Consider the following 15055-nt stretch of genomic DNA (forward strand, 5'->3'; position numbering starts at 1 on the left):
CAAAATTCCACAAAAAAAAGCCAACCTGAAATACTTGCTTATGGATATGTATCTCTGATATCCATGGTCCTAGAGATCCTCGTACCAAGTAGAAATTTTGCCACTCCTCAAGATGCCGATAATTTTCCCCTTACACAGAAAATGTGTCCAAAGACATTGCTGTACCCACATGTGAAGGAAGTTTCCATACTCCAAGTGCACAGGATCTTGTTTTTAAACACTGAGCTCTGTTTGGGCACATGCCAGCAGACAGTTCTTTTTTTGGGTTCTATTACTATACAAGCAAAGATACTTCTTGAAATGCAAACTAATAGAGTTCCACACAAACTTCACAATGAGAGACAGTGATGGAAGGAGAGTATCTTTGACTTAACCCAATTTTAATTTAAATGGACTTCAATAAGCAAAACTAAATTGGGGAACTATAGATATAACTAGAACTCTTTCCCATCCTGAGGCTGAATATATACTGGTTCTAACACTGATATAAGAGAATATATTTAATCCAACCATTATGCGTGGCTTAACTCTAATACTTACTAGTATATTCGTTCCATTGCAAGCGTGATTAGACAGCCGTTAGCTCTTTTTTGCTAGATTCCTGCAACTGCTCTCCAAATCACCCCCCAAATGACTTAGTAAAAGATTAAATAACCCTTGACTTATGTTCTCCCGATTGTTTTGATTTCCCTTTTTTAAACAACAAATTAAAAAATAATTGTTCTTACCATAGTAAAGTTTTAACTTTTATGTTAATGTTAAATAAGTTAGCACAGAAGTCACCTTTGGAGAATGCTTTGGGCTTATTTCTTACAGTTGCAACCTCTTGTAGCTATTCCACTTCAGAATGATATATTTAAGACATTACCCAAATATTTTCATAACAACTTAAAATAATGGAAATGATCAAATATATTAGGAAAATACTTCTTGACTGCATGAAAAATTAGAAAGGTGAGAACACTGAAAAGGAAAAGCTCAGCCATCTAAAGAAAGAAGTATATAAAGTCAGATAATATTTTTCTTTCAAATGTATTTGCAAATAAAATTCTGCTGAGTACCAGGTGGCAGAGGGGATAGAAGAAGTGTGTTATAAGACACTGTGAAAAGTCTATCATAGGACTAAATGATCTAAGACTCCAGCTAAGGACATAAGATATCATGTGGTCAACTCTCTGAACACTGCGTGTCACTACTCCTTCCCTTTTTAGGTGTAAGTCCTCCTTTCCCATCAGGGTTGCCCATTCCTCAAGGACAGAAGTTTTGCTTCATACTATTTCTTTCTCTAGCAACTTGCGCACTGCCTTGCACATAGTAGGCATCCAAAATATGCTTGTTTAGTTGACTAATTAAAAGCCTAAAGACATATACAAAATGACATATCAAATGAGAAAATGTTATTTTACAAGTGGCAAATATATGTGTTCCTACACATTTTCCTATTTCTCTTAAGTTACAGAACTGCCATTCTTTCTATCATGACTATCTGTGCTGATTCTGTCTCTGTTTATTCATCTTTGGTTAAATAGAATATAATGTAGAAATGTGACTAGAGTAAAACATTAGAGTTGGAGCTAAATCTACATGCATAAAAACACGATTGCAGAATGAAAAAAGTCAAACCCATTCAAACAAATAGTTTTGATAGTGCCCTACTAAAATTACAAATGTTTTCCAATGTAATCACCTGCTATTACAACTCCATGTTAAATGATGAGTAACATATTCACATCCCCAGTAGTAGACTCCTAGGGCTGGGTAGTACCTCACCAGGTTACATCTCCTGCTGGTAAGCTGCTGAAGCAAAAGGTCTGCTGAACCTTCCACAGCATTTAACACAGCGGCTTGCACATTAAAAGGAGTTCAGAAAATGTTTATCAAATTAAACATCTCCATTTTCTGGCTCTAACACTAAGTAACTCTTTCTGTAACCAATTTTCATTCTTAACAACCCCCAAATGAAGATGAATCCTAAATGAAAAAAAGTCATATTACTATTATTTGCAAAATATAATTATACAACATTATCAGCCTTAAAAGACAATGACTGTGTGACTATACTACCTACTTCAGTGGAATATTTTTCCAGAGAAGGTAAAAATCCAGAGTGGGGAAGTCATGCTTGCTCTTTCAGAGGCCTGAGCCAAAAAAGAAGAAGAATCACAGTAAAATAAATGGAAGAGTCACTTAGAAATGGTCTTCTGATTTCAAATTAAGCTCCAGGGACAGTTTCTGGAAAACTTTCCTGATGAGCAGAGGGCCACTGAAATGGCGCTGTAGTGAACAATCCAATGCCAACAGCTCTTCTCTTTGTGTATTTAGCCTGCGAAAGAGGCATCCATTCTACCTTCGACTTTTAGAGCCTGTTCTACTTGCCAGAGTTATTGATTGATAGTGTTCCCAGTTCCCTCTAGTGCTGTTTTAGAAGTTGTACACTTCCCACCTCCAGCTGTGACACGTTTTATATCAGCAAAGTCATCTCTGCTTCAGTTGCACAAAATATGAGATAGGCATTTACATGGCAACATCGTATTAAGAGTATTAATGGTAATAGTAAACAGGGTTGCCCGTAAGCAAATTGCAATTCTTTGAGCAACCCCACTTTCACCTTACCCAGACTTGGTGAACCCTCTGTCATTACCATCTCTCCCTTTTCCTAGGTTAAATCCTGCTTGTAGAACAGGATCTGCTAAATTCACTAGAAGGTATGAATGAATTACTGATAACCCAATGTGTTATTACTCACAGGGATGTTGCTGCATTTTTAAAAAGATAAAATGTCTTAACCCTAGGGAACTGGTTGTAACTTTGAAATTTCAAGTCCCAGGAAGCAGACAGAAAATGTATACTTTAAATAAGATGTGCTAAGACAGGGGAGAGTGTGCCTTCCCTTTCTTCGGAAATTATGCCATGTCAATAGGCCCATTTTGCTAAAAATACATTCGATTTTTGATTTCTTGATACCAACACAGTTGCTATAATGGAATTATAATTGCAAGACTAATATTAAAAGGACTTTTAAGGCTGGGCACGGTGGCTCACGCCTGTAATCCCAGCACTTTGGGAGGCCGAGGCAGGCGGATCACCAGGTCAGGAGATCAAGACCATCCTGGCTAACATGGTGAAACTCTGTCTCTACTAAAAATACAAAAAATTAGCCGGGCGTGGTGGCGGGTGCTTGTTGTCCCAGCTACTGGGGAGGCTGAGGCAGGAGAATGGCGTGAACCCAGGAGGCGGAGCTTGCAGTGAGCTGAGATCACGCCACTGTACTCCAGTCTGGGTGACAGAGCGAGACTCCGTTTCCAAAAAAAAAAAAAAGAGAGAGAGAAAAAAATGGCTTTTAAGACTGAATTTTAAAACCCTCGGGAGGAAATATTTTCAAGTATTTAATGAGTAAGTGTTTGGTAATAAATAGTGGGATTTGTTTATTTATTTATAGTGGGTAATAAATAGGGAAAGCTAAACTTGGGGGAAAAATCTGTGCAGATGAACTCAGGGTCAGTGTTTTCTAGAATATTTTATTTTATTTTCCCTTGATAATAGTATAATTTGATGCACTCAAGTTTGCTTTCAACAAATCTAGGCTACCAAGTTGCCTGATTTATTTCTTTCCATACTGAAGAAAGAAAACATTTGTATCTGTTCAGGAAATATTTCAGGTTGTTTTTTATTCTAAACATATTCTGCATTTTTTAGTGGTAACAATTTTTCCTCCGGGATGGCATCTATGAAGTTCATTACCATTTTTGAGAAACCCAAACGTTCAAGCAACTTAAGTCTAAATTGAACCCAAGCTGTTCATTTTGGAATACCTTCTCCCCACGCCAACCCCACCACTAGGCAATAAATCTTGGATTTGCTTTTTTTTTTTTTTTTTTTGAGACAGAGTCTCGCTCTGTCACCCAGGCTAGAGTGCAGTGGTGCAATCTCGGCTCACTGCAAGCTCCGCCTCCCGGGTTCACACCATTCTCCCGCCTCAGCCTCTCCGAGTAGCTGGGACTACAGGCACCCGCCACCACGCCCAGCTAATTTTTTGTATTTTTAGTAGAGACGGGGTTTCACCGTGGTCTAGATCTCCTGACCTCATGATCCGCCCGCCTCGGCCTCCCAAAGTGCTGGGATTACAAACGTGAGCCACCGCACCCGGCCTGCTTTTTTCCCTTATTCATCCAAATCAGTTTTTATTAATAGTCTGTGGTAGGTGGGGGGGTAGACTGTATTTTTATGAAAAGTTTCAAGTTTACATAAAAAGTAAATGGAAAGTACAGAGTCCTCACCCTCTAACTCTACCCCCACCTCCCAGTTTTCCCTACTGTTTACATTTTGCATTAGTGTGGTATATTTACTACAATTGACAAGCCACTACTGATACATTCTTATTAGCTAAAGTCCATAGTTGACATTAGGGTTGACTCTTTGTGTTGTACATTCTATAGGTTTTTGACTAGTGTATAATGACATGTGTCTGCCATTACAGTATCATACAGAATAGTTCCACTGCCTTAAAAATCCTTTGTGCTCCACCAGTTCATCCCTCCCTGCCCCACTCAAAGCCCCTGGCAAATAATAATCTTTTTACTGTCTCCATAGTTTTGCCTTACTCTGTATGTTTTTTAGCCAAATATAAGACAGGGAACAATTCAGCAAGGGTGGTGTCAGAGAGGTAAAATCAAGGGGATTTAATAATTTATCATAAAACATGTTCAATTATAGGATGAAAACTACACTATTTTCACCAACAATAGATGCTTTTATTTATTCTTTTTATTCAATGAACATTACCTGATAATGTGCTATGTGACAACATTGTTTTGGGTGCCAGAGGTGACAGTAATAAGTAGACAGACAGGATCTAACCTCATGGAGTTTACATTCAAATTGAGGAGTAAAAGAGGACAGAAATTAAAGAGTTCAAGCAAAGTATTTTTCAATAGTGCTAAGCAGGAAGATGAAAATAAAACATGGCTATGTGACAAAGGGATGGATGGGGAGAGTAGTTAGGGAAGGCTTTTCTGAGAAAATGACATTTGAGCTAAGAATTCAGAGATAAGGAGGAATAAATTATAGTGTTCCATTGCACAGTAGTGACTATAGTTAACAATAATATATTGTATATTTCCAAATAGCTAGAAGAGCTGGTGTCGGTGGTATAGTGGTAAGTACAGCTGCCTTGCAAAATAACCAGAAGAGAGGATTTTAAATGTTCACACCACTAAGAAATAAATGTTTGAGGTGATGGATATGCTAATTACTCTAATTTGATCATTACACATTGTATACATGTATGGAAATATCACACCATACCCCATAAATATGTGCAAAGAAAGCCAATGTGGCTGGAAGAGGGTAAGCAAAATAGAGGGTGTGGGAATGAGGCTGGAGAAGCAGATGAGACTGGAGAGGCAGGTGAGTTTGGGGAAGGCAGGTGAAGCTGGACAGGCAGGTAGGCTAGAAAAGGCAGATGAGACTGCAGATGCAGGTGAGACTGGGACAAGCTGGTGAGGTTGGGAGAGGCAAATGGGGCTGGGGAAGCAGCTGAGAGAGGCAGGTGTGGCTGGACTGGCAGGTGAGGTTGGGAGAGGCAGGTGAGGCTGGAGATGCAGGTGCAGTTGGGAGCGGCAGGTAAAACTAAAGAGGCAGGGGAGGCTGGAGAGGCAGGTGAGGCTGGAGAGATGGGTGAAGTTGTGAGAGGCGGATGAGGTTGGGAGATGTAGTGAGATTGGGCAAGGATGGAGAGGCAGGTGAGGTAGACAAGCAGGGGCAAATCATAAATGACCTTGTAAAGCCACAGTCAGGAGTTTCCGTTTTATTTTAATGGAACCCACTGGAGGATTCTAAGCAGGAAAGTGACTTGATTTGATCTATGTTTTTATTTTATTTTATTTTATTTTTTATTTGAGATGGCATCTTGCTCTGTCACCCAGGTTGGAGTGCGATGGCGCAGTCTCGGCTCACTGCAACCTCCGCCTCCCAGGTTCAAGCGATTCTCCTGCCTCAGCCTCCCAAGTAGCTGGGATTACAGGCGGGTGCCACCATGCCCGGCTAATTTTTGTATTTTTAGTAGAGACGGGGTTTCACTATGTTGGTCAGGCTGGTCTCAAACTCCTGACTTCAGGTGATCCACCCGCCTCAGCCTCCTAAAGTCCTGGGATTGCAAGTATAATCCAGCCCCTTGATCTCTGTTTTTAAATGTTCACTCTAGATCTGAAGAGATCTTAGAAGACCTATTTAAAATTAATACACAGTAATACACTAAGAGCATTAAAGATGCCAACCAATACAATGCAAATCCTAAAAAGTAAAAACGGTGTTTTAATTTCAAGGCCAATATCATCATTACATGTATCTGTCCCTACCCACCCCATCCCCCAAAATAAATACTCAAGAGAGATGTCAATGGTGTTTTTAATCACTTTTGAATTCTACCAAGTTTACCATGTGGTATAAGGATATTTACACTCAATTCCCTCCCAAAATGGTTTTCCTTAGAGAACTGTACATGAAAGACTTCATTATAAGTATTTCTGCTTCCACCGTAGCCTTTTATTTTAATCTTTGGAAACCATGCTCTGCTTGCAATTACAATTTGCATTTTAATAATACAGATGAGAAAAGGCTAATATTTCAGTCTTGGCTTCAGCAGATAAAACTGAAAAAATTAGACACTATCAGACACTCGGGGGTGTGAAATGGAAATTGCCCAGCCCCAGACCAGGTATCCTTCTGCTTCTTACAGGCCATCTTCAGGGACCTCCCTCGTCATGAATGATTTCTCTTTCTTAACTTAAAAGAGAAGTGGAGGAATAAGTGATTTCTACTGTCTGTCTCTATGGCAACTAGTACCCTAATTTCACCTCTTAGATGGCAATTATACCTATTCACTCAATAGCTTTCAGTCCCCATTTTTATGATGAAAAAATTGATTTCATGAAAAATGAGATACAGGTAATAGGTAAACTTTTCCCCTAGCAACCATGAAGTACATTTTATAACAGGTATGGTCATTCATAAGCAGAACATGCCCTGTGGAAATTTTTCTTTTTCATTCGTAGAATGTTTATCTCCAATATCTTTCTTCTACTTGTTTTTTAATGATAAAATCTTCATCTTTTCTTCCTTAAGGTTTATTTTATTCAATTATAAAATTAGTTGGGTTCATTATAAAGAGTTTGGTGAATACAGAAAAAATATAGAAAAGCATAAATAAGAAAATAAAATTCACTCTCATATAAAAACATTCACTATTAATAACCTGCTAGCAACTTAGAAGCATATACATAGAAATGTAATTTAAATCCTATTTCCCATTTTATTGTAATCAAATTTTCTACAGAACATTGTAAGGACTTCTCCATACCATTAAATATTCTTCTAACACATGATTTTAGTATCTTCAAAGGAATCTATAATATAGATTATTATATTTCACTTAGCTAATCTTTCTATGTTGACATTATTAACATAAATGTTTATGCATCTCTCTACTGGCTTAGAATAAATCCAAGAAAAGGAACTCTATAGATCAAACTCATAAGCATTTTAAATTGTATTGCCAATTGTTTCTCCAAGAAATATTATATCAATTTATTTTTCCACAAAAGTAGATGAATGAGAGTATCCATTTCCTTAAATTCTTGATCAGAGGTACTATTTTTAAAGAGAAAAAAACATGTCAATTTAATGGTGAGGGGAATATCTTACTATATTTTCTTAATTTCTAATTAAAAACTTATTTTAAAGTTAAATGTTTTTAATTTTTCATTGTTATTGGGTGAGGGGTAACTGAATTGCCTATTCACCTCTGTAGCAGACTATTGGTTGTCCCTTAATATCCATTCTCTCCTTATTTCCTAGTAACAGAAGAGACAACATTTAGCATATAGCCCCTTGAAATGATATTTTCCATTCTCTTTTGCAACTAAGTGTGGCTATGTGTCAACTCCAGGCTGATGAAATAAAAGCAAACATGATCTATCCTATTCCAGAGAAATGTCCTTAAAGGGAGAAGCTATGTCTTACATCTTTTCATCACTCCTGATGGTTGGAATGCAGATAGTATGGCTGGAGCTCAGCACCCATTTTGGACCAGAAGGATAAGGGGTACATTCTAGGAAATAGCTGAAAAATATAGATTCCATATAAATTTTGTCTCAACCATCATAAGGCAGCACTGAGACATGTTTACATCCCATAGGTATATAATTGAATGGTTATATTGCACTCTAAAGTTATTTAGATGATGAGTGTACATATTTTTGAGGGTTTTTTAATAATCCATTCTTTGCTAAAGCAGAGTTTTCCACTTATAACCTGTGCAGCTCCAGGTTCAAGTCATTTTCTCAGAGTTTTCCACTGAGACTTAGCGGAAGCTGAATGGGCCGGCTCTGCATGCTACCTCCAATCCATGTTTCAAAGGTAGTCACCCTGTGTTATTCACTGGAGTTCCACAGAGGAGTCCCTGCTATTTGTGATTTCACACACACACACACACACACACACACACAGATAAAAAAAAATGGAGTCGCAATTTCCTACCAGATCATAAGCAGCCAGCATCTTTTTCTGCACATCTGGAATTGCACCCAGAGGCTCCAGGTAAGGAAAGCTGTCTTTCAACACAAGTGAGACTGAAGGGGTATTGTCACTGGTGATGAGCCGAGATGACAGAGTTAACAGGCACTGCTTCAGATTGGCAATTGGAGGGAGTCCACATAGTTCCTTAATAGACACGATTGCGTTCTGTGAGGAAGAAAACATGGAATCACACTTCTGACCACCTGACACATCACCGCCAGCACTCCCAGGTTTACAGAAAAGTATATTCATTTTTAAAAGATAATACAGAAAGCTAATTCATGACTATACTTCATCTTGCTCAATTTTTAGCAATCACCACAAACATCCCATGAAAGCAAAGCAGAGTGGGACACAAGGCTATGCAGTGCTTTTCAGAGCAGACCACTGGGATAGTCACACAACTAAGTACTGGCTGATCATGAATGTTATGTTTGATTTGTATCATGGTGATCAGGAAAACATAATGGCTGGGGTTGTATACTGGAGTGCATTTCGCTTGGGCTTTTTTCCTCAAGGTAGCAGGATGCTATTGCTCAACACCCTCCATCTGACTAATCAATGGCATTCCTTTGTCACTTCATCAGAAAGGCACCTGACAGACACACACACTGAAAGCACATTTCATGTAGAGCTACATTTGTCCATGTTACAGTCTTTTCAAAAAATTCATTTGAAATAGAAATTATGACTATTTTACATTTCACCCACAGTGAACAGTACCTAACTTATTAGGTGTCTCATGAATTTCATGACAATGATCACCTCCATTTTTCTTCTGGTTAGACTCCAAATAATCCTTAACCCCAAAGACTTTATGTTAAGATAATATGAACTATCAACGCTACCTGGATACACTTTATCTATAACTCTTTTATGTATTTTAAATACATAATATAAAATATGCAAAGTACATATTTCAAGAATTATATAAAATATGTAAAGTCTAATCTATAAAGTTAAGTGCAGAAATGCTTTATGACTAATCTAACATAGGGATTTATAATAGTACTAGAATTATGTCAGAAAAAGTTACATAGAATATGCTGATATTTAGACTCTATTTTTTAAATGGTGGCTAAGGCTACCTACCACAAGTATTTAACTGTGCCATGGGTTTGTGGTTCTGCATCACATGAATGATAATGGTAATGGATTTTGGTATTCAGCAATCCTGGATTTATTTTCTTTAATTTTTAACTTTTGCAGGTACATAGTAGGTGTATATATTTATGAGGTACATGAAATATCTTGATACAAGCATGCAATATGAAATAAGCACATCATGAAGAATGGGGTATGCATCCCCTCAAGCATTTATCCATTGAGTTGCAAACAATCCAATTAGACTCTTTAAGTTACTCTAAAATGTACAGTTATTATTAACTATAGTCACCCTGTTGTTCTATTAAATACTGGCAGTCCTGGATTTAAAGGCTAACATTGCTATTTGTTAACTTGCAATATTTAGGAAATGCATTAACATTTTCAAATTTACTATCTATCTTGAAAACAGGGATTTTTGGTGAGGATTATTATAAACACATCAGCTAAAGAAAAAAAGTGAACTGAATAATATGCACTTTGCATATTGCAGGTACTCGGTGAATATCTGTTATTGTTTGCATCTCAATAACACTAGCCTAATAAGTATATTAAGTAGTTTTTTTTTTAAGTTTACCACTGTCTCAGATTATAAGCATTAATGAAGGAAAGAAAACTTAACACTGAATTTCTAAATGTTGAGGCTAGTCAATTTCCATATACTCTAATTTTACTCTAATAATAATCTTGTGATAAGTGTAACTATTTTTCTTACCTTATGTGGAGAATATTGATGATCACAGACCTGAAATAATTTGTTCAAGATTGCACAGAGATAGATTTGATCAAGAACCCATGTTCTTTCAATTAAACCACATTTCTAAGAGAAGGTTAAACATTTTTCAACAAGTTTGAGTGCCAAATTTTTTTGTTTCGTTTTACTTGTTCTTGTGGGGAGTAATTTATTATTGTTGTCATTATACACAATTTAAAACTAAAAAGTAACCTAATAGACATTATGCTTGTTTTATATCACTTCAAATTCTCTTTCATGTTCATATATGCAAATATGTTATATATACACTGGTAATTAGTATGTGTGTTCGTATAAATTTTTTATATATTACACACATATATTGTATATTCTACTTTGCTCCCATTGTTTCAGATGCGCATTTCCATATATCGATTCAGCTTTGTACTAAGGATACTTAATATACAGCATTTTGCTACATCTTAGTTCAGTCCAAACTTAACATAGCATTCACAGTTAGAAACATAAAATATAGCTGTTTTATCACAGACAATACTGAACTTAGTTCAATGGTACACAAGTTTACACATCTTTCTTTCTTTTTATTTTGAGACAGGGTCTTGTTCTGTTGCTGCCCAGACTGGAGTGCACTGGTACAATCACAGCTCACTGCATCATTGACCTCCCAGGCTCAAGTAATCCTCCCACATCAGCCTCCTGGGTAGCTGGGACTACACGTGCTCACCACCACACCTGGCTAACTTTCGTGTTTTTTAGAAATACAGGGTTTCATCCAAGCCGGCCTTGAACTCCTGGCCTCAAGTGATCCACCTGCCTCAGCCTCCCAAAGTGCTGGGATTACAGGCATGAGTCACCACACCCAGACTTAAACAATCTCTCTGATAAATTTTTGCAAATCAGATTATTAATAAAACATTAGAAGGGTAGGAATAAGCAGGGATAGGGAAGGAGAGTGTGAAATGTTTCTCCTACCTGCATATTTTCTCTCATATCTATGGCTTCTCGTAATGGATGAACTGCTATTTTAAAGATGTCATCAATGGTTTTAAGACCGATATTCCTGAGCATGGTATATTCCCGAACTTTCTTCCCCATTCTCACTGAAAGACTGCGCTTCTGTGCCTTTCCTCCTCCACTTCGATTAGTTATTGCTATGTGGACAAAAAGAGTTACGTGCTCCATGATGTCACCCACAAAAGAACGCAGGGGAACATGCCGATATCCAGGCTGCAAACATTCAAATGGTATCGTATATTGCCCTATAAACTCATCCCCAATGTAGTCATCGTCCAGAACAACAAAACGGATCATGGCCAGCTCAGGTAGGTTTACTTGGAACTCAAAAGTTTCATCAAAAATAGGATTATCACTGTTTTGCTGTACAGTTTTAGTTCTTTGTTCCGAACAATCTGCTGGAATTCCGTGTATCTCTATACAAACATAGGGATCTATGACATCCCCTTTGGCACAAGCTCCCTTGGGCTTTGGGAAATTCTGACCACTGATGATCTTGATATGAAGAGCTAGAGGAGACACCCCAGGTAGAATGCCCTTTGTATTTGCGCTGAAGTAAGAAACTTCATCTCGCATGATAGATGGCCTTAGAACATAACCACATCCCCCGTTTTGAAGAAACCAGCCTGTGTGAAGGTCCATCATTGGACCCGGAGTCTGAAAATTCATTGCTACAATCTGACAGCCACAATTCCAAAAGTCCTGTGGATTCAAGTTACTGGAATCAATCCTCATGGCACTTGGATAGATTCTTGATAAGAACTTCTTATTATAATTAACAAAATCCTCTGGGTACTCATTTGCAATGCGGCTGGCCTCTGTTTCACTAAATGAACACATTTCCCAATAGTTTTGGCTTTTCATAGATAGTTCAAAATCCCTGTACTGAACAGATTTACAAATAGATACCAAATCAGAGAGCTCCCTACAGAGTCGGATTTGTTTCTGCTCACCATTGTAATCTACTGACATCCTTCGAGACATTTCAGCTTCTTCATCTTCATCTGTTACTTCTCCTTCTAACACATCTGGATCAGAAGGCAACTTCTTTCCTTTCACAATGATCATTCTTTTTAATTTTTCTGGTGACGGGAGGTAGGATTCTGAGGGCAAAGGTGATTCAGTATAGAGTTTATTGCCAAAGACCGTTTTCATCTGTTGAACCATTACTTTCTGCTGCGGCAAGGAGCAGTGATTTCCCAAGCAAAGAATGAGTGGGTATTCAGAAGCAACAAAGGCAAATTTATTTATTACCTCTATGACACTTCGAAAGGAAACATGAGTTGTCATGTTATTTCGATTACAAAGGATTGGGTCATTATCCGAACCATCACTTACATCGAGTTCAATGCTTCGACAGCCCATTTTCAAAGCTCTAACGTACCCATTGATGTCAGCTGGCCCCCTGAACTGGTCTTCTATTAGATAGGTGTTATGAGAGGCATTAATATAGTAGTGAGATAATGGCTGGGTCATATCTTGGGCAACCTTCTTTTGCTCAGGATCAAAAATGTCACATTCTGATGACAATAAATACTGGGTAAAGCCATCAATTGCAAGAAACCCTTTTTGACGTCCCTCTTCAGAAAGTTCGTATCTCCTTATGATGTCTAAGCACATATCCTCGGTGATATGGGTGACTCCTTGCTCAGCTTCTAAAAAGAGCATGAGATCATTGGCATCCAAATATTCTTTGTTTTTAGATATCTGTACAAGTAAGAAATACACTTCTGGCCTGGTGCAAAGTTCACAAAAAGCTTCACAAAATTCCTCTTCGGTCACGCGGGTGGTTAGTTTTTCCTTGCTCTTCTGGATTTCTTTAAACTTTAACCTGATCTTGGCTTCCTTCAGAGTAGGGTTGAGTTGTTTTATTAACTCTACAGAGGTGTCTTCCAACATAATCCCATTCCCATCAACATCTGCTGCTTCAAACACTGTTTTCAACCACATGAACCGTGGTGTGTTCTGGTTGCCCTCCATAAAATCAAGAGGCTGCTTACTTCGAGAAACCAGGTACCGTAACCCAGACACCCAGATGTTTGCCACATCTGCTGAATTGGCAACTAGGTCCAGAGACTCATAGTTTTCCCCATGGAGTATGGAAAAGGCACAGTCCTCACAGATCTGGTCAGCAAGGCCATTGTTTCTAAATGTTTCCGTGTTTTTCCCCAGTCTGATCTCTTTTATGGCAGAAATATCAAGCTTGGCTTTCTCGAGGTCTTTCTTTGAAGGTTCCCAGCGAAGAGCTTGGAGGTCTGTGTCCAGAGTGAAAAAACGGTTGTAAATGCGAGAATTTGGCCGAACTTTCTTCAACTCACAGCCAGCTTGCATGAAGCTGATGCAGTCATTTGCACTGCTAATTTTCTTTTCCGATGGCATGCTGCTGAAAGACACGGTTTTCTTTCTTCCACCACATTTTTGGTTTGAAGGATCCTGTAAAATAATTTGAAAAGAATGAATCAATTTCCTTTAGAAAACAGACAAATTCAGTAACACTCTATGAACTCCTCAAACTTCAATTTACATATTGTGATTATTTGAACAGAGGCTAGCCTAAAGTTTACCTTTTCACTGTTTCAGAAAAGAGAAATTGCTAAGAAAGCTGAAATTATAGGATTCAGGCAAAAACTTATTTTTCAAATGCCTGTGCGGTCTTTGAAACAAAATCAAGTATTAAGTACAAATCACTCTGATTTGTTCATTAAAGCAGATTTCTTAAGAACCTCATGCTGGTGCCTCAACTACCTAGCTCAACTCCCAATAGATATGTAAAAGAAATAAAGCTGTATTTTTTTAAGGTTTCCTCATTTATACTTTGCAACCTTTTAAAGAGGTTTTCTTAAAGTTGATTTAAATAAAAGGTTTTACCTTAACATACTTTGTATCACAAAGTGCTTAACTGAACAGCTTAACTAGAAATCACGTTTTTTTCCTCAAGCTATTTCAAGGTGTCTTGAAAGTCAAATTGAGAGCTAACAATAGCCAATCACTCTCATTTGAGCAAATTTTCAAACTGAGGTAAACAGTTTGATTTTAACATTATAGGAATTCACACCTGCATTTCAGTGTAATGTTATTAGCAAGCACAGCTTAAGCCAAACAGAAATATGAATGGCTCTACTAACTTTTCATGGTTCTTCCAATATAAGTTAAATTTCAAAGCCCTTTGCCAGAAGATTTTACAGGGAACACTTGCACCTTGCAAATGCCATTTCTGGAAGTGTCCTTGGATCTTAGTGTTATAGAATTCCAGTTTCCTCAGCCCATTTCACCCTTCCCTGACCAACAGGGCCAACAGATCATCAAACTCCATCCATTCAGAAGAGGGTATCTTAAGCAGGTTTATTATTTTTTGAGGCTGTTTCCTTCTTGATTGTATCTAGGCCTTCTCACCTATCATCCTTCCTAAAATGTAGTTCCAGTCCCCTGAATACTCATGAGATGATGGATTTCATTTCAGTCTTGGACTGTCCACTATGTCTATCATTCCCAATTCATTTACACTGAATATCTGACTGATGCCACTTAAACTGAGTATTTCTTTATACTAGTCTCTGTTCTGACCACAGACTCAATTAATGATGCTCCCCACCACATCCCAATTCACATGATTGCCCCAGAAACAAATTTCCCAAAAGTGTCATAATG

General features: G+C 37.8%; 1 protein-coding gene across 2 annotated transcripts in view; it reads right to left on the reverse strand.

Moving 5' to 3' along the window:
• PLCL1 (phospholipase C like 1 (inactive)) overlaps nt 1-15055 on the reverse strand; it is a 356723-nt gene that overhangs the window by 59374 nt on the left and 282294 nt on the right. For both annotated transcript variants that reach the window (XM_032755052.2, XM_058439897.1), the window contains exons 2-3: nt 11366-13840; nt 8536-8739 (exon numbers count right to left, since the gene is read on the reverse strand). In XM_032755052.2, coding sequence (XP_032610943.1) covers nt 8536-8739; nt 11366-13840 — 2679 coding nt within the window. The remainder of the gene's footprint in view (nt 1-8535; nt 8740-11365; nt 13841-15055) is intronic.

Source organism: Hylobates moloch, unplaced genomic scaffold (genome assembly GCF_009828535.3).
Source record: "Hylobates moloch isolate HMO894 unplaced genomic scaffold, HMol_V3 SCAFFOLD_1, whole genome shotgun sequence".
Taxonomy (NCBI): domain Eukaryota; kingdom Metazoa; phylum Chordata; class Mammalia; order Primates; family Hylobatidae; genus Hylobates; species Hylobates moloch.